Source organism: Centruroides sculpturatus, unplaced genomic scaffold (assembly GCF_000671375.1).
Source record: "Centruroides sculpturatus isolate CEXI.00-Female unplaced genomic scaffold, Cexi_2.0 scaffold698, whole genome shotgun sequence".
Classification (NCBI taxonomy): domain Eukaryota; kingdom Metazoa; phylum Arthropoda; class Arachnida; order Scorpiones; family Buthidae; genus Centruroides; species Centruroides sculpturatus.
The window spans coordinates 241,635-265,274 of record NW_019385119.1 but is presented as its reverse complement, the minus strand read 5'-3'; the positions used below and the strand labels follow the sequence as shown (position 1 = coordinate 265,274).

Here is a 23,640-nt window from a genome sequence, read left to right as displayed (position 1 = left end):
TTCTCACAAATGCTATATTTTGAATTGATCTTATTTTATTGCCAATCTCTTGTTCAAAGGTATTATCATCATGTTTATATTTCTTTGTAATTGCCTGTACACTTTCCTTGATTTTCTGTCAAAGGATGAATTATTTTAGCCCTGTTCTATTGTCAGTTGAATTGGAAAATAAACGGATACATCAACATCAGAAACCTCAAATTTAGTGCAATAGTTGAACAAAAATTCGAACATATAACATAGTCAATTAGCGAAGCTCCGTTTTAGGAGATGTGGGTATAACAACCTGGGAAATTGCCAACAAAATGCCCATTTAAGACAAACAGGTTATAATTTTGGACGAAATTTAACAGTAATCTTCTTTTGTTATTACTTCCAGAATCATGACTCATTCTTTTGTTACAGATAGCTGAGTTATTCCCATAATAATTTGTCTTACATTTGCTTTCTATTCTAGTGTAAAATCACCAATTATTAACCAAGAAGAAAATGTAATCAGCTCTCCATAATCTGCTCAAATTCATTAAAGGGATTCAGAATATTTTCATATTGCAGCATGTAGTTCACAGCTGTTGCCAGATAACTATTTGAAAACATTCTAAAATTACTTCTGTCAAGTTTGACCATAGCAAATATTAAATATGAACATTGATGAGAGTAAACAGTTTCTCCCAAAGTTTTTCTTATTAATAACAACATAATCCCCCTTGGTCTACCCATACTAGATTTTTTGGTTGCTTGGACCAAAATATAATTATGTAAACTTTGCAGGAGTGCAATTTCTGTTTCAGTAAATTTAGTTATTCAAGTTTCTTCTAAACCAAGTATATTATATCCTGTTAAAATTTTGTTAAAATAAGTTGAAAAAAATCTTATTTCTTGCACCCTGCATATTCCAACAGATAACTTTACATTAGGTTTGTTATTTAATGGAATGTCCGAACAATCTAAGTCAACTATTCTACTCTGATTAACTATATCTTTAGCCAAATGAAATAACTTATTTAAATGATTTCTACAAAAAAAATGAATTCTCTAAAAAAAAACTTAGTGTCAACCAGATCATCATTATTATAGCTATATGTATATTTCTTGTTTTCATAAATTATAAAATCAGTCCTTACATCACCTTTAACCCTTTCTTTTTGCCTTTATATAAAAAGGTAAAATTTTTATTTTTCATTCTCTTGTTTTTTGAGTTAAATCAGAACACATTCGTAAGTTCTTGAAAAATTGATCATGATTCTCATTTTTATAATTATAAAAAGCTGACAATATTTGATTTTTTTTTTTTTTTTTTTTTTTTCTGGGATGGAACTTAACTCTATTATAATAATAGAAGGGTCTACCTTTCTTATAAAATATACTTTGGTTATTTCTTCATGTTTTATCTCTTTGAGTTTCAAAGAATTTCTGAACAAATTTAAGAGAGCTTCCCTGATATTCACATTATCTGTCAAGGGATAACCAAATATTATCAAGTTATGTTGGTTAGATAAAGTTAATAAATTATTTGCATTGTGCTGTTGTACTTGCAATCACCTATCAATATCTGGTAATATGAATTTTGGCATTGAATTCTTTGATATCTTGATGAAACAATTTATCTGCTTTTCTACTTTTTGTATTTCATATATATTATGTTTTAATTTCAATGCAGCTTTTTCTTGTTCACAAGTGTCTAAAATGGTTTGAATCTAATAAAATTTGTGCAAAGAAAATTAAAATTGAAAACTTAAACTGATCACTGATTTAAATTCCAATAGTTGTTCCATTATCTTACAATATAATATAATAATATTCCCTGTATTAATTTAATCATGTGATGCAGGAAAACTTCAGTTGAGCAGTCTTTGCTTTCCATACGATTAACACTTGCTTCTAATGTGGTTTTGAAATTGACCTCGTTCTCTTCCTCACAAACTTTCTCCCTTTTCTACATATCAGAGAAAGTACCAGATGGCATACAAAGCATTGTATCTATATCAGCTGACCTTGTCACTTTAACTGCATTGCTACCTCTTGTTAAAGGTGGCTGTTCTCTTATCAACAGAGAATGAGAGAGAGGACTTAGATTTTGTTCTACACTGGCTATTATCTGTAGAAACGAAAGTATTATCATTAGAAATATGTACCTGTATTTGCCACCTTAGACTCAGCATTTAACTCAAATCAGAAAGGCACACTTTAATCTGCACCAACACCAACAAGTTCATTTATATATATATATATATATAAATGACCTTACAAATAAAATTATCAAGAAGTTTTAATAAAAAAGAGACTAGTATTGTATTATTTATTTATTTTTTTCCTTTAACGTTTATTTATTTACTTTATACATTTGAATTTAAATTAATTAATCAGTACTATTTAATATTATTTAATTTATAAGATGATATTTCAGGAGAAAATATTTTGAAAAAAGATGTTCCAGTTTCTTCAGAACAAATTACATCTTATTTAAGCAAGACTTCCATGATTGGATTGTATGTATTATTTTATATATTTATAAATTTCTTTTAATAAAAATAGTTTTTCTGTTTGAGGTTTTAGTTAAATACAGTATGTAATTGACATCTAAAAATTGGGTTAATGGATGTTTATATTTTATAATTGATGTACTTTAAGGACTGTTATATTTAATATTATGATTTTAAAAATTTAGATTGCCAGAAGTTCCAAATCCTGCTCAAGTTGCAAATATCAATGTTAATTTTTCTACAAAACTTCTTCCAGAAATATCAAGTTTAATTTATAATCATGGATTTGTAAGTGCATTTTCTCCAGTTCAGATTATACATGTTGAAGAAAGACCAGGAGGTTTAGTCATTCATTGGGAAGAGGTAAGAAAAAACTTTAATTATTTAGTTAATCATCAATAATACATTAGATTAGTTTTATAAAAAAATTATATATATAAAATGTGTTTTTTTTTATTGCAGACAGATGAAGAAAACATTGAAGAAAGAACTTTTGGTTTACAATATTGCTCTGGAAATGTTAGAAAGAATCCACAGTTAGTTAATAATTATGAATTTGCTTATAAAGGCCCTGAAAAATCTTACCTGGTCAGAGATATCCAATACAGAAAACAATACACATTTAGAGTTTCCTGCTGTGTTAAGAATGGAGAATGGAAAAGATGGTCAGAACCACACATTGCAATGACTACAATTCCTAATTATGGTAATATTTTAATTTTTATTGATTTGTATTAATATTTTATGATTTACTGTAGAAACTTAAAAGAAATAATTAATTAAGTAAAAATAAACTAAGTGTGCATTAACTTTTCTAATGAGAAGTTGTCTTAAAAGGTTTTGTATTAATTGGATTATTTTAATTAAAAGATATATTAAATTTATATTCCTGTAAGAGGAATTAGAGTGCTTGATAATACCAATGATATTCTGAAAACTGAATGAAAATATCAGATGTAATTGAAAGAAAACAACATTTTCTTTTTTATCAGAATAATTAGTTATGATATTGTAAATAGGATTTATAACTTAAATGAAGTAGTTAAATGTTAATTTTGTTAAATTTATATTTCCAACTTTAATCGTATTAGAACTATGTTTTCATTCATGTAAACAGTATGTAAGGTTTATTCTATATAGTAGAGAGGTTGTGGCTGAAGTTTTCATCTCTAAAACATTTGATGTTCATATTTTAGAGATGAAAGCTTTGACCACAATCTCTCTAATAACAAAAATATAAAATTTAATATAAGAATACAAGAGTTGTTCTTAACATAAGATGATAATGAAAATTTTTTAAATATCTGTACAATCAATTATTAATTTTAAAATATTTTTCATAAAATTCTTCTAAGAGGTTGTTATTGATTGAACGTTGCCATATACAGGTGTACCCCAGGTTATGTATGTAATGCATTCCATCAAATAGTAGTAGTATCACAAATTGCCATTTTCCATACTTTTTTTTTTATTTAAAGAAAGTTTCATCTTATGAAAAGTTTTTGAGCAATGACCAATATGATTTTTCACACCCCAGCATTCCACAGAGAATGCACTTTTAAATTGTTTGATACTCTACAGCAAGGAAAGACAAGATTGATGTCTCTGTTAATATTTCTAGATATCAAAGGTGCAAAAGAAAGTAGAAATTGTTTGATGATATTCTAGATTATTCCAATAATGTTAAACTCATTTCAAATTCTGTAATTTACCTTATACCAGTTCTATGGCAGTAGCTTGAGACAAATTCCATTTTCCTGATTTACATAAAAGAACTGAATATTTATTTATTTTTACATTATCAGATGCAATCTTTCAATCCTTTTTTCAATTCTTTTATCCTCACATCCTTCCATGCAAAATCTCTGGCTATACCCATCAATTTTAGTTTGGCAACGCCTAAACATTGCACCTTTGCCCAATTGGTTAATTTAGCTATTTTATCTAGTGATTCAAAGAAATCAGTGACCTTAAGACCATCAGCATCCCCCGCAAAAGAGGGTATTAAAGGAATCATGCTCCAAGTCCGCCTAATGCAGCATTTCCTGCTGTCTCTCCTTGTGTGCATCCTTCTCCTCTAGCCTCCATCCTATTTAGATTTGATTATGATTAGTCTGATTTGTTAGAATTTTCCTGAAAAATTTGATCCTGCTCTGACATCAGTGTGTCCTGGGCTTAAAATTCTCAACTTCTGACAACAGTGTGACCAGAGGGTCGACACCTCTTTGATGCCCTATCAAGGATGACACTACCATGTCCCAATGGAAATGGAAGCCACAATGGCAAATCGGTTTGGATTAGAAAGTAGGTCACACAAGTGGCTGCGGATTGGATTCAGGATGGAGACCGTGAGATAACGAGCAGGAAGTGACTCATGCAGAGACTAGGTTAACAAAAAAACTGTTTATTTGTAAAAAAAAAAAAATATATTTTATACATTTTAAATCGTTAAACGAGTTATAATAAATCAAACTAAAATAGATCTAGATATCTCCACATTTCTCGAGAGAGAGAGAGTTTACATGAGGTTCGTGTGGCGATAAATACCTGTAGTTGAAGGATCTGGTTGTAGACTTGATGCCGGAGAGAATTCGGTCTATTCCTTAGGAAGGTTGAAGAAATGCAAAGGTTGGCATGTTAGAACAGTTCTGGATAAGATGTATTCTGGGAGTAAATTCTGGAATTATTTCGGGTTGACGACAAAGTTATTCCGATTCGGAGGCACAAATGTTTCGAGTCCGAGTTAATAGGGTAATTTATTTTAGAGCACAGATTATCGGTCGAGGAACTGGTGACGACTGCCTAAACTTGCAGTTCCTTGCTATATTGAACTGATGAAATTGAGACAGTAGGTCGGAAAGTTATGAGAAAGCGTTGCTTTTATTGCTGAGAACTTAACAAACAATTTACTTCCAGGTGTGAAAGTTGACAGTTATCATACATTTTATCATCAAGACATTATATTATGATTTAGTTATGTAAATAAATTACATAGTGCAGAGTCTCACAAATGTAAGTACAATATTGTTAATAAAACTACACCAGAAATATTCGCTCCAGTAAGTAACCTTTAAGCTAAGAAATGCTCTTGTTTCAAAAACCAATCAAGCCATCCTTTAAATCCTGTTCTTGCAATACTTCATCACAATATTCCGTTCTTTCTATTTCAGTTTATTGAAAAGACTGGCTGATTTCTTCTTATGTAAAGATAAGATTCACTTAAGACAGAACACCATCTTTGTACATCTGTCAATCACTCAAGCAATAGATATTTCATTTTTTCACTTTATTTTTGCTAATGGATGCACAAAAAAGACATGAAGCACAAATGCTCATAGACCCAGTTCAAAGCTATGGCAGCTTGATGATGGGTGTAGTTCCTAGGGAAAGAGTTTGGAGACTTTTCTTGTTGCTTAAATAAATAAATAAATTTCTAATGATATACAATGTAACTCAGGAAGTTTTTCAAGGGACCATTTTAAAAACTTCTTAAGCAGAAGTGAAAATAATATAGCTTTTCTTTCAACAATCCATTAAAATTTCAATATCCATCCACTTATCAAATTTAGCTTAATATCTGCTAGATCTTAAAATCTAACTGTTATAAATTATACAATAAAGTTTATATATTTATTTCTATAATAGAAATGACAACAAGGAAATGTTATTAGCCTCTTACTCTTTTATTAGTTATCAAACTTTGATCTATTTTTACAATTTTTATCATATTTGTATCTTAATTGACAGCAAGTGAAGATGTTTTTTAAGTTTTTACATTTAAAATTTTATGATTATTATATTTGCTTGCAGTGCAATAGTTTAAATTGCTGAATTTCTTTTGTTTAATTATAAAATGGATTAGAACAAGTAAAAACAATATAATTAATAAAATATCTTTTTAATGTTAATTGATATAACCAGAATTTTCACTGATATTTACTTACTCTGATTTAATATTATCAGTCTATTATTATTATTATTTATTAATATTATAGGCATTTCTAAAATGCCTATATTGTTATTATAGGCAACCCTAAAGTAATTACAATAAGTAGATTCTACTGTATGTAAGAATATACAATGTACAAAAAATGCTTACATAAGAAACACCATTCTGTTTTTGAATTTTTCAGTTTATTAAATTATATGAAAAATTATTTCCTATTGTTTAATTAATTAATTTGTAATATAGAGAGTGTTCCGCAACCTTTTTCTACTTGCGGCACACCCATGACTCAACACGGCATGCCAAAATGTTATTCCCCTCAAAAATGTATGATATGATACTATTAATAGAATTACGTAATGCCACTAATCTATTATTATTGTTATTAAACAGACATCAACACCTGTGAGCAAATTTCCTTTACATATAATTTCTTAGAATACATAAAAATGCATGGCTTGTAATAAAAAATAAACAAACATCATCTTATTTCATCAGTGCTGCAGCAAAGAATGAAATACAAGCATAAGAAACACAACAACTGTGATAAAAATATATAAATAAAATTTGAAATTAACAGAATATGTAAAAGTTCACGTCACACCTTTCACCATGTGACGGCACATCAGTGCGCTGCGGCACACCGGTTGCAGAACACTGATATAGAGCTATCACTACATTGGCTATGAATTATTTTTCTAAATATTTTGAATTATACATGTTGGGGGGAGTCGCTGTGGTCGTCGACGCTGCTGGTGAACTTGTGTTTGACTTTCAAAGTATAGTTGGAGTGTCTGGTGATTTTAGAGGCAGATAATGAGTATTTTGGAGTTTCAGATCATAACGAATCGATTATGTTTGAAATTGATTATATGTCTATTAATAATAGCAGGAATAGAGCCTAATCCAGGTCCCTTGCCGAGATCCCCTCCGGACTACGAAGATATGCAAAAACGGGGACGCGGTAGACCGCGGAAAGTTAATACTCGTAATATAGATAGAGGTGAACTGTTAGAATTTATAGAAGATGAACAAGGCCAATCTGGAGATTCTTCCTCGAAAGGAAAATTAGGTGTGATAAGAGATTCTAATATTCAGGATTATTTTTCATCGTCATCAGTTGTGGAAGAACACATTACTGAAGAGACGCCGTATACTATCAAAGCAGTTTATCATTTGATTCAGGAAAAGTTTACAATATTGAACTCAGACTTACAGTTAATAAAGGAAGAACTGGTCACATTGAAGAAAGAACACGTCGGGTTGAAGGAGAAATTAAATAGTGTATCTCGCAGAGTAGAGAATCTGGATAAAGAAGTCGGTAAAGGCTCGGCTTTGAAAGGTATGTTGGAATTTCAGATAGACAAGTTAATAAACGAAAAAACGAGAAATAACATTATAATTTTTAATTATCCGTTTGAGACAGAGGATCTCTCGGAAGAAATCTCCCATTTTATTGGGACTGAGCTAGGACTAGAGAATTGTGAACTGGTTAGTTTAGTTAAAATATCTAAAAATGGCAATAAATCAATAATTAAAATTACTCTTAACTCTGTCTATGATAGGAATTCTATTCTGAGAGAATTCTGGAAAGCTAAGCCGAAATTATCATTAAAATATAAGGAAAAGATAATACTCACGGCTGATCTATGTAAACGATCTAGGGTTAGAAGGCTAAAGCTAATGGCTAAAGTAGCCCATGAAAAATCAAATGGATTTAAGGTCATTGTAAGAGATGATTATTATATAAAAGAAGGGTTAGTGTATACATATGATTTAGAATTGGAAAAAGTAATCCAAGTTGATTGTTTTTTATAGAAGGGCACTATGCAGATAAGTATAATTATTCCAAAGTGACGGAAAATAATAAGGAAAAAGAGGGTGATACTAAAATTAATGATTTTGAAGCTTGTTATATGGATAAGCATGATTTGGTAGCTAATTCTTCTTGTGAACCTGGATCGAAGAATATATTTAAAAACGTACATATGAGTTTCTGGAATATCCAAGGTCTGGTTAAAAAAATGTATGATCAATCTATAAAGCAATATTTGCTGTTTCATGATATTATAGGAATTACTGAAACATGGATGACCAATATAAATAAATTAGAGAATTTGAATTTAGAGGACGAATGTTGGATGTTATATAGTGCTGCACATAAGACACAGAAGTTTGGTAGACCGGCAGGTGGATTATTATTATTAATTAAGAGATCGTTTGGACATGTAGTTCAAACTCGGATGGAGCCTTGGGCCATTTTTGTCTGGATAGAATTAAACTCTGAACTTCAAAAAACATGGAGAGCTTTAACTTTGGGTGTTATATTAACATATATTAACCCAACTTCAAATGTTAGTAAATACTTTGAAGAAGTTCAGAAAATGATTAACCAGTGGAATAATTTTATAGACTTATGGATAATGGGAGGAGACTTTAATGGCCGCATCGGAGAAAAAATAGATGTAATCTATGAAGGTGATAGATTAAATATTGCTAATTCAAGAAGTTCTAAAGATAAGATGAGTAATATTACGGGAGAATTACTATTGAGGTTTGTGCAGGAAAATAGCTGGATTATACTAAATGGCAGAATGGCAGGAGATGTTCCTGCCGAATTTACATTTGTGAGTCATATAGGCAAATCAGTCATTGACTATGTAATATGTAATGAAGAGATGATACATTACTGTAACAAAATGAAGGTGATTAATAAGGATCAATCTGACCATTTTCCAACTCAATTATCTCTATTAGGTCATAGTTATAATACATTCACTTCAAGTTCGGTTTCGCAAAAACAATTTAGATATGACAAAAGGAAAACTAAAAGATTTAACATACGGGGTATATTAGAAGATATTCCGAGTAAGGTCAATGAGATGTTATGTCAAGGAATAGATTCAAATCCGTTTGATAGTTATGAAAATTTTATTAGGCTTTTAGAGATGTGTCGAGTTAATTACTGGTCGGGGAATTTCCCATGGACTTATAAACAGTGTTGGTATGATAATAAATGCTTCTATCATAAGAAAAAGAAACAAAGAAGTCTGGTTCGATTCAGGAAAACAAATAGTGAAGTGGACTGGAAGAAATATGTTGAAAATAAAAGAATTTATAATAATCTAATTAAAGCTAAAAAGAGGAGATATTTTGCTGAATTAAATAACAATCTGATAAGAACTAAAGACTCCAAAAAATTCTGGGAAATGATCAACAAATTCCGTTATNTCCAATATTCAGGTAGGCTTAATAGTATCCTGATTTATTTTGCCAATTGTTTTTTTTTTTTTTTTAATTTAGTTGAAATTTTTCTAAAACACAACCTTTGTTTCATTGATTATGTCAATTTTATTATTTTGTTTTGCATTGATTATAATTAATTGTGAAGCAATATTTTTTATATTAATAATGCTTTTTCATTGCTATATCTTTATTTACCAGGTGATCATTATGAACTTCTATTCAATGCTTTCTAGTGAGCTATTTTGCAGTCCAAATGCAACCAAATTTGGACTGCTAAATAGTATGGTAACATTTCAGGATATGCAAAAGACATTTGGTACTAATTCATTTTTTATCAAACACTCAACTATTGCTGTGAAAACACTAAAAACATTTCTACAAAACACTCATGCTATACAGAGACCTTAGCACTTCAGGGAAAACTTGGTCAATTTGGTCCTATTCTGAAGGTGTAAACAATGACAGACTGAACAAATTTCAGATTCGTGTGATATAATGTCTTTTGAGACTGCCACATTTTCAACATGTTGATAAATCACACTTTTTAAGTATTTCCACATCAAAAATTACAGATTAAGATCCACCAAAGATGCCAAGTAGTAATATCTTGATAACAGAAATTAGTTTTGTGGTGTGAGGATTCAATTTAAACAATTTAAAAGGTAGAGGCTTGGGTATTTTGTTTTGAACATTCCAACATTACAAAATGTGTTCAAAAGATATTTTGTAATGGCAAAAACATTTCAAAAGAAAATGTCTCTATCTTTTAAATTCTTTGAATTGTTTTTCTCACAACAGCAAAATTGATTTGTTATTGAAACCTATTGAGTTAAATATTAAAATATTAATTTAATCATAATTATTAAATTTATCAAGAGATGGTGCGTAATGCCTATATCTAGGTCAAATGACTGTACTTTACATTTAATTATTAATTAGCAGCATTAATATAGCCTGACGTGATCCGGCAATCAACAATCTATTAAACATGGTGTGTGCCCTTTATCAATCAAAATGCACATTTTATAGTTTTTAAAAAACCAAAATATTCAAATTAGGCAAAAATTTCCATAGTTAGCAATTTTAGATACTTTAAAATTGTTTTAAGGACCTTCACCTTATGTTTCATGCTGCTGGAAAAAAGTTTTTGCCTAAAAATCTAGATCCTAGAGATTTCAGAGTATTCTTTGTACACATAATTTATTATAAAATATAACTTTCATTGTTTTTAAACCTAAAAATTCATTTTATACTAACATTTATGTAAGAGTTCATTATAGACGGAAGAAAATAATATTGATCTTATGGCTGTTTCATTTCTATTTTCAAACTTGTTCATTATTGTCAAGAATTTGCTATAATTAAATTCTATTTTATTTATAAATAATTCAGTATTTTATACTTCAAAATCACATATAAATTTGGATGTAAAGATTGAATTAGAAATCTGGATAGTGTAACTGGTAGCATGTCTATCTGGTTTATAGAGATCAAAGATTTGCCTTTGATTCAAATCTATAATCTCTTCATGAATTCAGATTGATCTTTTCAATTCAGATGTTTGTTTGATTAATTTTTAATTTATTTATCAGTTATACAATCAATTTCCAACAGTTTGTTTTAATACTTTCATTTATTTAAGATGATATCTTTAGGTCAAATCACTTAAATAAATTAATTTTGTTATGTTTGATTAAAGTGTATTGGAGGTATATCAGAGTTGAGAAATTTATTAAAAGTGCCATTTGTATCAATGCAATCAGAATAAAACCTTTAATTGCAAATCTTGCAAATGTTTTTACCAGATCTTTTTGAAACTTCTTCAGACATATGTTATACAAAACAAAAATTTGAAAAAAGATTGATGACATTTGAGTAAATAAATAAGATTAAGTTATTGAATTACATGTAAAGCTCATCCATGAAAATTAACAATGAGAATTACTTAATTTATATCATTATTTATGAAGGAATTTAAAAACTGCAATTATGAAGATAATAAAACAGAATGAACAATTTTCTTATAATTAATCTGCAGGAAGTAATTCTTAATCTAGTTTAAATTGTTTGTCTTGATTATATTCAGCAATGCATTATCAAGTTTTAGAATGGTATTTTCAAGACTTAACAATTTATAAGATAAATTTTCATTATATATCTAATAATAATTAATGCCATTCCATGTTGAAAAATGAATATTTTAGTATATTATTACTATATATTTTATTAATCTATATTATTTTTAATTACATTATTCGGAGACTATCCGATTTGTGAATAAGAGACTAAACTGATTATTTTTCATTTTTTAGAAGGGACATTTGCATATGTGGTGCAGTTGATTCACAATTGAATGCATATCATGTGGTTGCAGTTTGTGCCTTTTGTCAAAATTACATGAGATGATTTTTGGTGTTACTTGTTTTTCTTTTAATAATTTTAGGAAAATAATTTCTGATACTGATTCATTTTTCAAGGTATTTATTTTTATTAAAAAGATTAAATTGTTTACCATAAAACCAACATCATGAGATAATGTGGGTTTTTTTCTTTTTAGGTTTATATTGAAAATTGTTAGTAATTTTGTTAATTATGCTCTTGGGGTGTGGTTTGCAGGTTATTTAACCAGGGTTAGCTTTGGATATTTGGGAGACTATTTGGATATTAATTTGTGAATAAGAGACTAAACTGATTATTTTTCATTTTCCAGGTAAGATATAAATAATTACCAGAAACTAGGCTATTTTATTTTTTATTTTTAGGTTTAGAATAAATTTAATTTTTGTTTCACTATTGTGCTTTAGTTATCTGTTAATACAAAACAAGTATATAGAACTTATATGTTGTATGTTCTTGTATGATTTTTTTTGGTATGTTTTCTCTCCACATATGGTTGTACCAGTATGCTTGAATAAATATATAACAATATAATTTATTAAATATTCTACTGTACATACAATTAGTAAATACCTAAAATAATGCATAATCTCTGCTAAAATCAAAATCAAGCATTAAGAAATTAATAAATTTCATATGTATCATTTGTATACTTACTCCTACAGATATAATAATAATATAAATTATTAATTTAAGCTCACTCATCATAAATTAAGCTTTAAATGTTTATGAAACAAAAAAAACAAGAGTCAAGCTGCTAATCATCACTTTTATTACACTTGGAAGTATTTTGTAAATTGTCCCACCAATATACACTTTTTGTAAAACTTAACCAACCCTAAGAAAACTACAAAAGTTTTTAAAAATTCACATACATTACTCAGACAGAGTCAACCAGTGACTCCTAATGCAAATACTATATTTGATACATTCAAAAATTACTGAAAAACAAGATTGTCTGTTTTGCTGTACAAATTGCTGGTGTGAATAACAATTGACATGGATGCTTGTCTGTGACTAACAGTGGTTAAGAAATCTTTAAAAATTTTGAAAAATCGTGAGATCGTTTTTCCCTCGAGTCTACTAATAACTCACGTCCTGTTTAACCACACGTCTATGAACTCCAATTTTATTTTGGAGCATCTCAAATTTTTTTTATTAATTATAATCATAAATAATTTGACAAATTTGGACAAACACCATAAAAAATTAAGGCAGTCTGAAAAGCAGGGTTGTTTTGCAATGTATAGATATCTTTATAAAACTGTAATTATTGCTGAAATTTGAGCAGATTTTCCAAATTAATTGATCGGTAATATTTCAAATTTGTACAATTTCTGCAGGTGTTGTACTGTTAGAGCTGAAATTTTAAGTTTATCAGACAGCCCAATTTAGACAAGCGACGGATTCTAGCTAATGAGGTAACGCGATTAACAGATGAGGACAGGAATATGCAGGAACTTCACATTTCTTGGTTTCAGCTATTTGGCAGTTTTTTTTTTGCCACAATAAAAACCATAATAAAATTATACAGCAAGATAATAATATCTAAGAAGAACTTAATAGTTTTAGTCCAGGATATGATTTCAAGTTACCTGCTCGAAATCATGCTCCAAAGACAAAAATGTCATAGAACACATTTACTATCAACAGTGCCTCTACAAATCTTAACATAAATCCCCTCTCTCGGCAGTGACAAACTATACACAATACTGGTGCAGGGTGCATGTCAACTTTCACAAAACTAACTACAACTTTGACTCTTCCTGCTAAGTTTAATTTCGTATCTTTCAATTATTATTTTAAGGCACTAGATGTTCTGGAAGACAACAGATGGCATCTTCTGGAAACTGCCGGTTGTCTGTGACTGCAGACATAAAGCAAGATGACCAAAATTAAATTAATTCAATAGTTGGCACCAATTATCTCATTCGTCATTCATTCCATCTTCTAACATGGCATCTAATTGGTTGGATAAATTAGCTAACATGTTCTCTATGTCGTCTATAACATCTCCTGAAGTTGTCAAATTGGGTTTAATTCTGGAAGAAAAAAATTATTATATAATTATAAATTATTCATTCTAATTGATTTGAAATTCTTAAATATATTACATTTTAATCATTATTTTATTCATGTTAAAGACTGACAACTTAATATATCGGGCTATATTACCACTACTATTAATTAAATACTAAGTAATTTGGCACTAGTGGCATGCATTNAGGTTAATAGCGATATACTAATATACTAATTACATGGGATATAATAATATACTACACTAATAATGGATTTTTTCATACTTTTCGGTTATCCGACTTTTCAATTATCCGACCAACCCCAGTCCCCAATTGAGTCGGATAATCGAGGCTCTACTGTAATCAATTCAATTGTTTTTTTTATTTTTTATTATTTCTTCTAAGATGTTATCAAATGACATAAAATTGATAGAATTCTTCATGGTGGAATTAAATCTTATTCATTATAATTTAATGTTATCTTTTTACAGCCAAACAACTATTAGTTTGTCAATTTATTTCAAACTTCTTCAATATTTCTATTAATATAACTAGCAGTATCAATTTTGGATATATTTAGTTCCACACCTAGATTGGTTACATTTTTAGGTATCGTCTATTATACATATAAATAGCAATTAATTAATCTAAAAGTAACTATCCATTTTAAAATGCTACCTTACCACAGATTAAATACCACATGCAGCAAGAAAATTCTAAAAGAAATGTCTTTCTATTGGCTCCATTAAAATGGAAGCGGTCGCTACTAAGTGCTGTGATGTATTTTGTAAATATAAAATATTGTTAGTTTCTTGTAACTTTACAATATTGGACAGGTACTATGTCATATCTTACAAGACATTTGTGAATCCAGGCTGTGATAGTTATCTATATCTATATAAAAGCCAAACAATTGCTGGATTATATTGGGCTATATTACCACTACTATTATTAAGTACTAAGTAATTTGGCACTAGTGGCATGCATTAGGTGCCATTTCCTGCTAAATTTAATTATAATTATTAATATTTAATTTAGAAGTTTCTGGAAGAAAAGAATTGGCCCGAAGTGGGAATCAAACCTGCAACTCCCTCTTATCATGTGGTCACCTTGCCAGTTACACTATCCAGAGTTTCATCTGATCCTTGCCTCCAGAACCTAAACTCTGGGTAGTGTAATTGACAAGATGACCATATGATAAGAGGGAGTTGCAGGTTTGATTCCCACTTCGGGCCAATTCTTTTCTTCCAGAAACTTCTAAATTAAATATTAATAATTATAATTAAATTTAGCAGGAAATGGCACCTAATGCATGCCACTAGTGCCAAATTACTTAGTACTTAATAATAGTAGTGGTAATATAGCCCAATATAATCCAGCAATTGTTTGGCTTTTATATAGATATAGATAACTATCACAGCCTGGATTCACAAATGTCTTGTAAGATATGACATAGTACCTGTCCAATATTGTAAAGTTACAAGAAACTAACAATATTTTATATTTACAAAATACATCACAGCACTTAGTAGCGACCGCTTCCATTTTAATGGAGCCAATAGAAAGACATTTCTTTTAGAATTTTCTTGCTGCATGTGGTATTTAATCTGTGGTAAGGTAGCATTTTAAAATGGATAGTTACTTTTAGATTAATTAATTGCTATTTATATGTATAATAGACGATACCTAAAAATGTAACCAATCTAGGTGTGGAACTAAATATATCCAAAATTGATACTGCTAGTTATATTAATAGAAATATTGAAGAAGTTTGAAATAAATTGACAAACTAATAGTTGTTTGGCTGTAAAAAGATAACATTAAATTATAATGAATAAGATTTAATTCCACCATGAAGAATTCTATCAATTTTATGTCATTTGATAACATCTTAGAAGAAATAATAAAAAATAAAAAAAACAATTGAATTGATTACAGTAGAGCCTCGATTATCCGACTCAATTGGGGACTGGGGTTGGTCGGATAATTGAAAAGTCGGATAACCGAAAAGTATGAAAAAATCCANACACATTGTGTATCTTTGGATTAAAGTTTAATTTTTATTTCAGACTTTTATTTACATTTATGATTATTTTTACTTATAATTGTTGTTTTTTTTTCCAATAGAATGGGAATCAAATAATCCTAATTATAATTTAACTAATGATAATAAGATAGCCACAAAACTCGAATCCATTGGGAGTTCTAATCTCTACTCCAAACTATCTCTACAAAGGTGAGTTGGTACAGCTATTTAATATTTGAGTAAAGTTTTACTTATGAATAACAATTTTAAATAATCTAATTTCAATCTAATAATTTCAAAAAGTATAAAATTGAAAATTCACACATTAAAAAATTACTTATCCTGAAATGTAAGTCAAATATTTAAATTTCAGGTAATAATGCTATACCTAATTTTTTGAAATTTAAAAATTTTAAAGTTAATGTGTTCAAAAACTGAAGTTATTCTAAACATCCTGACTTTAGTTAATAAAAGTATGTAATAGGGTAGATTTTTATTAATAAAAAGTGTTTTATTAAAGCATTTAATAAGAAATATATACATATATAATTAAATACATGAATAATTATATTGAAAACATCTAATTATTATGTTACACACTTTGTGTTTTAGTAGCCAACATAGGACTTGTAAAGTTATCTAACAGAGATTGTAATCTGTTTAAATGTAGAATGACTATTTCAATTTTTCAGGTTATAAAAACTAAGAAAGAAATACAATGAGATTCCAGAGGAAAGAAAATAATAAACAAAACATCTAGTAAAAAAAAAGACGACTTGTATGATTTTCGTTACTAAGGTCAGAATGTTCAGAATGACTTCAGTTTTCAAATTTTCTCAATTTTATGTGAGAAAACTTAATATCATTTATTGCATTAATCATGGATTTATTATTGGATAAATTGACAAATTTTATATTTTTCTGTCACAAACCATTTGCTGATGATTCCTTTCTTAAAAAACCAAAAATGTAATTCACTGGAAATTTGATCTCACTGGATTTTTTGGCTTATTAGCATAACATTACAATGAATAGTTTAATATTGTCCATATCTTTATGTGCATGTTTATGTGAGTTCTCCAACTTTTCTCTTCTAGATCTTTATCCAGTCTGTGCTACAATTGCATGGATTACATATGTTTATTTCTTGATTCTATTCTTGAAAGAACTAAAGTCTCCTTCTCTTCTAATAACACAAAAGGTTTCACCCCAACCATTTCCCTTTACTCTATGACATTTCTTCTGATTATGGAAAAAATGCTGCTAACTGTCATAGTTTAGATATTGGCTCAATTGGCAATCTTCTCAAACTTCTGAAAATTTTGATACAGCTTTACCAAGATCTGGAGTCTCATCATCCTGACAAACTGTATCATATTGTTGGAAATGAGGATTTAAAACTTTTAGATTCTATTGATAACATGTGAAATCACATAATCTATGTCTGTCATTATTCCAGTTACCTGTACCACCAAAAGGAACATACAATATAATGAACTAACCATCTGTTAGTGAAAAAGTTAGTGTTTATTTAAACTTAAGACTAAAAAAATGTCATTTTAAAACATCTTTTTGAATATAGAATAAATCTCAAATGGAAATACCATTCAAAGACTTGCCAAATTTTTTAAGCAACACATTACCTTAACACTAAAAAGATCAAAAGGGTCATTTTGATTCATTTTGGTTTTTGAATGCTATTTGTATGATATTAACTTTTGTTGGGAATCTAGTCATCACCTTACCAAAGAAACCTTGCAGTGAACCTTTGTGAAAAATCATGCCTATCCTGACCATAACCTGCAGTGTCCCCATAAAATTTCAGTTATTAATTTATTAGAAATGTTTGCTTATTTCAGTTTTCCAGTTGAAAATGACAATTTTTTGAGGTCATGAAACAGTCTTTTACTATTTTAAATGATGATAAAATATTAGGCCTTTTTTTGCCTACTCTTAAGTAAATAATAACGAGCAATTATTTATTGTGATATTGTCACAATGCCAAGCTGCTATTTTTGAACATCTTTTAATTTAAAAAATTACGTGACTTCCAGTCCCAGCTGGAACTTTGTATATAATTAATTTGAGCTTCCAGCCTCTATGCTTTTCACATCCAGTCTTGATTTTCATCTAACTTCTTTCTCGAGATTAACGAAGGACAGACAGACAAATGACAGCAGGAATATATATAGGTCTAAATTTAATCCATTAGTTTATGTTGTAGGAATAAAGCTTGCTGGTACTACACATAACATAACTGTGTTTAAAAAGTTTTAACAGATTTATGATTTTAAATTTTAATTTTTTCAAGTGACTAATAAAATTAAAATAGTATTTAGGTACTTTCTTAATTTGCAGAATCAACCATTCCATCAAATTTCATATATTAGATGTAGGAGAACAAGAAGAAATTGATGAAGGTTTGGCTCTAGTAGATACATCTCAGACTAAAAAGGATGCTGCATTTTTACAACCTGGAGTGATATTTATAAATATGAAAGGTAATAATTATTATTTTACAAGCTTGTCTTTATTGTTTGAGTATTCTAATTTTTTCATTATAAATCATTATAATGATCAATTTATTGTTCTTGTGACAATAAATAATAAAATAACAGTTACACATATATACATTATTTATTAGTTGATTATGGAGAATAATATGAATCCATTATTTACAACAAAATTTAATATTTTAATAAATTTAATGTGAAATACATACAATAATTGTTTTTATTTTCAATCAATATTATTAAAAAAATGTGCATAAATTGTAAAAAAATAATCATTATGGATACATTTCTCGTTAATAGCATTAAATGAGCTTTTGACTTTTCAATGGTACATTAGTAGAAGCTTAAAGCTTAAGGACAGCATCACCATTATCATTATTAATAGACCTATTCTTCAATATCTTGTCCTTTAGCTTTGTTTTTTCTTCTATTGAAATACATGTCTTGTTCTGTAATTTTTTCCAATAAACTGCAATTTTGTCACAATTAAACACTTGCTTACATGAATAACCACGTTCTGGGTGCTTTTTGGCAACATCAGCTAAATCACTATCTCCCAGTAACTTTTAAGCACTGTAGATGCCCTTACCTCAAAATAATCAAATCAGCCATGACTATATTCAAATTCTACTTTCATCACCATTAGCCAGTGCTTTCTGTTTCAACTTAAAGAGAAATCAATCAGTCTTTTTAATAAGTATAAGCTACCTTAATGGAACACACACTTTGTATGACTATCAAGCTACTTAAGTAGTAGACTTTCCATTTTATCCATTACTGGATGTCAACTAAAGAGACAACTTTGCTACTAGCAGAACACCAATAATAGAAATAATCTTTAAAGTTATCTGTAAATAGTATGAATGGTGGATGTAGACAAGATCAATATGTGTACAATGTCTTTACTTTGTTTACTATGATCAAAATGCTTAATTATGTCCATTTTTACATAAAACTAGACTTAATGAAGGGTATTCCCTTATAAGCTTTCTTTAGGCTTTTCTGATAGCTTAGAACAGATCTTGCTAACAGACCACAAAATAAATGGAGATAAAACACAAATGCTTAGGTACAAAGCTTCAAAGCTATGATGGATTAATGCCAAGATGGGAAATGCAGTTCTTGGGGAAGGAGCTTGATGGTACCATTCTTGTTGCTAGGAGTGCATTTACCTTCACATGGCTTGCTGCAAAACAAACTCTGAACAATAATATTTTTGCCTTTTTTGCTTTTAACTTTAATAACTTTTTTGCCTTTTTTTTTATTAAAACAAAAATCCTCTTTGGATTTCTTTCAGTTAGTTAGCTAAAACAGATACTGATGTATTGGGTTGGCCAATAAGTTTATATAGTTTTTTCTGATAGATAGAGTTAGACACTGAAAAGCAATTAGTAGTTTTAACCTCAAAAACACATGATTGTTTGACAAGTGATAGTTCACTGATACTTGTCAAAAATATTCGTCAAGCTTAAATAAAGCTTGACAATTAGTTTCGTTTTGGGTGTTTGTCAATATTCAAAAGATGAGTGAATAAAATGTGCATTATTGACACATTATGCTTTATTTTAAAAAAGGCAAAACACAGTGCAAACCTGCAAAAAATGTGTTAGGTGTATGGTAAGGATGCTATGAAAAAATGTGTGCACCAGAAGTGGTTTGCAAGATTTTGTTCCAGAGATTTTTCCATTCAAGATGCACCACGATTAGGTTGCCAGTTGAGATCGACAGTAATCCATATAATGCAGAAGATTGCCATATAATGCCATATAATGCAGAAGATTGCAGTTATTCTTCAAATATCAAAACTGAGTGTAGAAAATCTTGTGTGTTAACTTGGATACGTCAGCAAGTTTGATGTTTGGGTTCCACATAAACTTAGTGAAGCCAATTGCATCACTCAGATTTTCATCTGCAATTCTCTCAAAAATCGTGAGGAAAGTGAACCATTTCTGAAGCAAATGGTGATGGGGGATGAAAAGTGAGTCAACATCAATTGCAAAAGATTTTGGGTGAAGTGCAGCAAATACCATAAATCACTTCATCCAAATAAAGTCATGCTCTTGATTTGGTGGGATTGGAAGGATGTTTTGTTTTACGATCTGCTTCTGAAAAACAACAATCAATTCTGGTGTATACTGTGGCCAGCTGGACAAATTGAACACATTAATTCAGGAGTTACGTCCAGAATTGATGAATCAAAGAGGCATAGTCTTCCACCACGATAGGTGCTCGGCCACATGTCATTGCAAATCTGGCAAAAATTAAACTCTAAAATATTGGAACTTAGCTGGGATGTCATACCTCATCCTCCACATTCACCTGACTTTGTCTCTTCCAATTAGCACTTATTTTGTTCCTTTCAAAATTCTTGAAACAAACATCGCTTTCGATGACAATGTAAAAATGAACTTGAAAGTTTTCGCAATAAAAAAAAAACCTGCAAATTTTTTAAAATGAGTATTATGAAGCACCGTGAAAGATGGCAAAAAATACTCGATAAAAACTGCGAATATACAGTATTATTGAGTAAATTTATCTTTTATTTTCGCCTAAAAAAAAAACATGGACTTCTTGGCCAACCCAATACGTCTTTTGTAAAGGCAAAGTGATGTAAATTTTCAAAAATCAGGAAATATCTATACTTTAATTATGATCACCCTGTATATTTGACATCATTAAACAAATGAAATGTAATAATTTGATTTTTCTATATATAGAATATTTTTTTTTTCAGGTAATGTATATGTTAATGGAAATGTAATGACCAATCACCTACCCACTTTGAAACGTAACTCCGTGGTTATATTTGATGTAGAACCTCTAGATTCTAACGGTAAAATAAGAGTGACCATACGCACTGAAAACCAAGAAATTACTTACGATTGGAAAGCCAAAGAAGGAAATTCAACCCATCTAGATATTTATTTTGCCATATTCTTTCGGTCTTGTGGATGGAAAATATCAGTGGAATAAACAGAAATAATCACTTGTGCCATTTTATAAAAATTTTTCTACTATAAATTTTAACAGACTAAATTAAATTTTATATAAATGTTGTACATACATATTTACTAATTAAAAAGAATGAAAACAATTATAAATTTTTATATATTCTAAACAATAAATTGTTGAATATGCTTTTGTTGTGTTTTTGTATTTTCTCCAGATAAAAAGTTAGTTGTGAAACTGAGCAATATCAAATTACAAAAGTTCAAATAATTCCTTTATTTTCTACCTTTTTGATAAATTAAAAATTTATTATTACTAATTTATACATAATAGTGAAAAACTTTATACAGGAGAAATGTGATAAAGGAATATTTAAAGGAATAAATATAACATATTTATATTTAGAAATGTTTTACAGAATTCTTTTTGAAGTGCTAATTTGAAACTTTTTAAAGTTTCTACAAGTAATATCCAATATTCAGGTAGGCTTAATAGTATCCTGATTTATTTTGCCAATTGTTTTTTTTTTTTTTTTTAATTTAGTTGAAATTTTTCTAAAACACAACCTTTGTTTCATTGATTATGTCAATTTTATTATTTTGTTTTGCATTGATTATAATTAATTGTGAAGCAATATTTTTTATATTAATAATGCTTTTTCATTGCTATATCTTTATTTACCAGGTGATCATTATGAACTTCTATTCAATGCTTTCTAGTGAGCTATTTTGCAGTCCAAATGCAACCAAATTTGGACTGCTAAATAGTATGGTAACATTTCAGGATATGCAAAAGACATTTGGTACTAATTCATTTTTTATCAAACACTCAACTATTGCTGTGAAAACACTAAAAACATTTCTACAAAACACTCATGCTATACAGAGACCTTAGCACTTCAGGGAAAACTTGGTCAATTTGGTCCCTATTCTGAAGGTGTAAACAATGACAGACTGAACAAATTTCAGATTCGTGTGATATAATGTCTTTTGAGACTGCCACATTTTCAACATGTTGATAAATCACACTTTTTAAGTATTTCCACATCAAAAATTACAGATTAAGATCCACCAAAGATGCCAAGTAGTAATATCTTGATAACAGAAATTAGTTTTGTGGTGTGAGGATTCAATTTAAACAATTTAAAAGGTAGAGGCTTGGGTATTTTGTTTTGAACATTCCAACATTACAAAATGTGTTCAAAAGATATTTTGTAATGGCAAAAACATTTCAAAAGAAAATGTCTCTATCTTTTAAATTCTTTGAATTGTTTTTCTCACAACAGCAAAATTGATTTGTTATTGAAACCTATTGAGTTAAATATTAAAATATTAATTTAATCATAATTATTAAATTTATCAAGAGATGGTGCGTAATGCCTATATCTAGGTCAAATGACTGTACTTTACATTTAATTATTAATTAGCAGCATTAATATAGCCTGACGTGATCCGGCAATCAACAATCTATTAAACATGGTGTGTGCCCTTTATCAATCAAAATGCACATTTTATAGTTTTTAAAAAACCAAAATATTCAAATTAGGCAAAAATTTCCATAGTTAGCAATTTTAGATACTTTAAAATTGTTTTAAGGACCTTCACCTTATGTTTCATGCTGCTGGAAAAAAGTTTTTGCCTAAAAATCTAGATCCTAGAGATTTCAGAGTATTCTTTGTACACATAATTTATTATAAAATATAACTTTCATTGTTTTTAAACCTAAAAATTCATTTTATACTAACATTTATGTAAGAGTTCATTATAGACGGAAGAAAATAATATTGATCTTATGGCTGTTTCATTTCTATTTTCAAACTTGTTCATTATTGTCAAGAATTTGCTATAATTAAATTCTATTTTATTTATAAATAATTCAGTATTTTATACTTCAAAATCACATATAAATTTGGATGTAAAGATTGAATTAGAAATCTGGATAGTGTAACTGGTAGCATGTCTATCTGGTTTATAGAGATCAAAGATTTGCCTTTGATTCAAATCTATAATCTCTTCATGAATTCAGATTGATCTTTTCAATTCAGATGTTTGTTTGATTAATT

At 28.8% G+C, this 23,640-nt stretch overlaps 1 protein-coding gene across 3 annotated transcripts in view; it reads left to right on the top strand.

Annotated features, from left to right (window-relative positions):
- Window positions 1-21,736, top strand: part of LOC111635034 (cytokine receptor-like factor 3) — a 34,006-nt gene extending 12,270 nt beyond the window's left edge. For 2 of the 3 annotated variants that reach the window (XM_023379881.1, XM_023379880.1), the window contains 6 exons: window positions 2,408-2,489; window positions 2,669-2,846; window positions 2,946-3,189; window positions 16,218-16,326; window positions 18,475-18,617; window positions 21,364-21,735. In XM_023379881.1, the coding sequence (XP_023235649.1) occupies window positions 2,408-2,489; window positions 2,669-2,846; window positions 2,946-3,189; window positions 16,218-16,326; window positions 18,475-18,617; window positions 21,364-21,602 (995 nt within the window). In that variant the 3' untranslated portion in view covers window positions 21,603-21,735. Of the gene's footprint in view, window positions 1-2,407; window positions 2,490-2,668; window positions 2,847-2,945; window positions 3,190-16,217; window positions 16,327-18,474; window positions 18,618-21,363 lie in introns of all 3 variants that reach the window. The other variant, XM_023379882.1, reaches the window with a different exon arrangement.
- The last annotated feature ends 1,904 nt before the right edge of the window (window positions 21,737-23,640 follow it).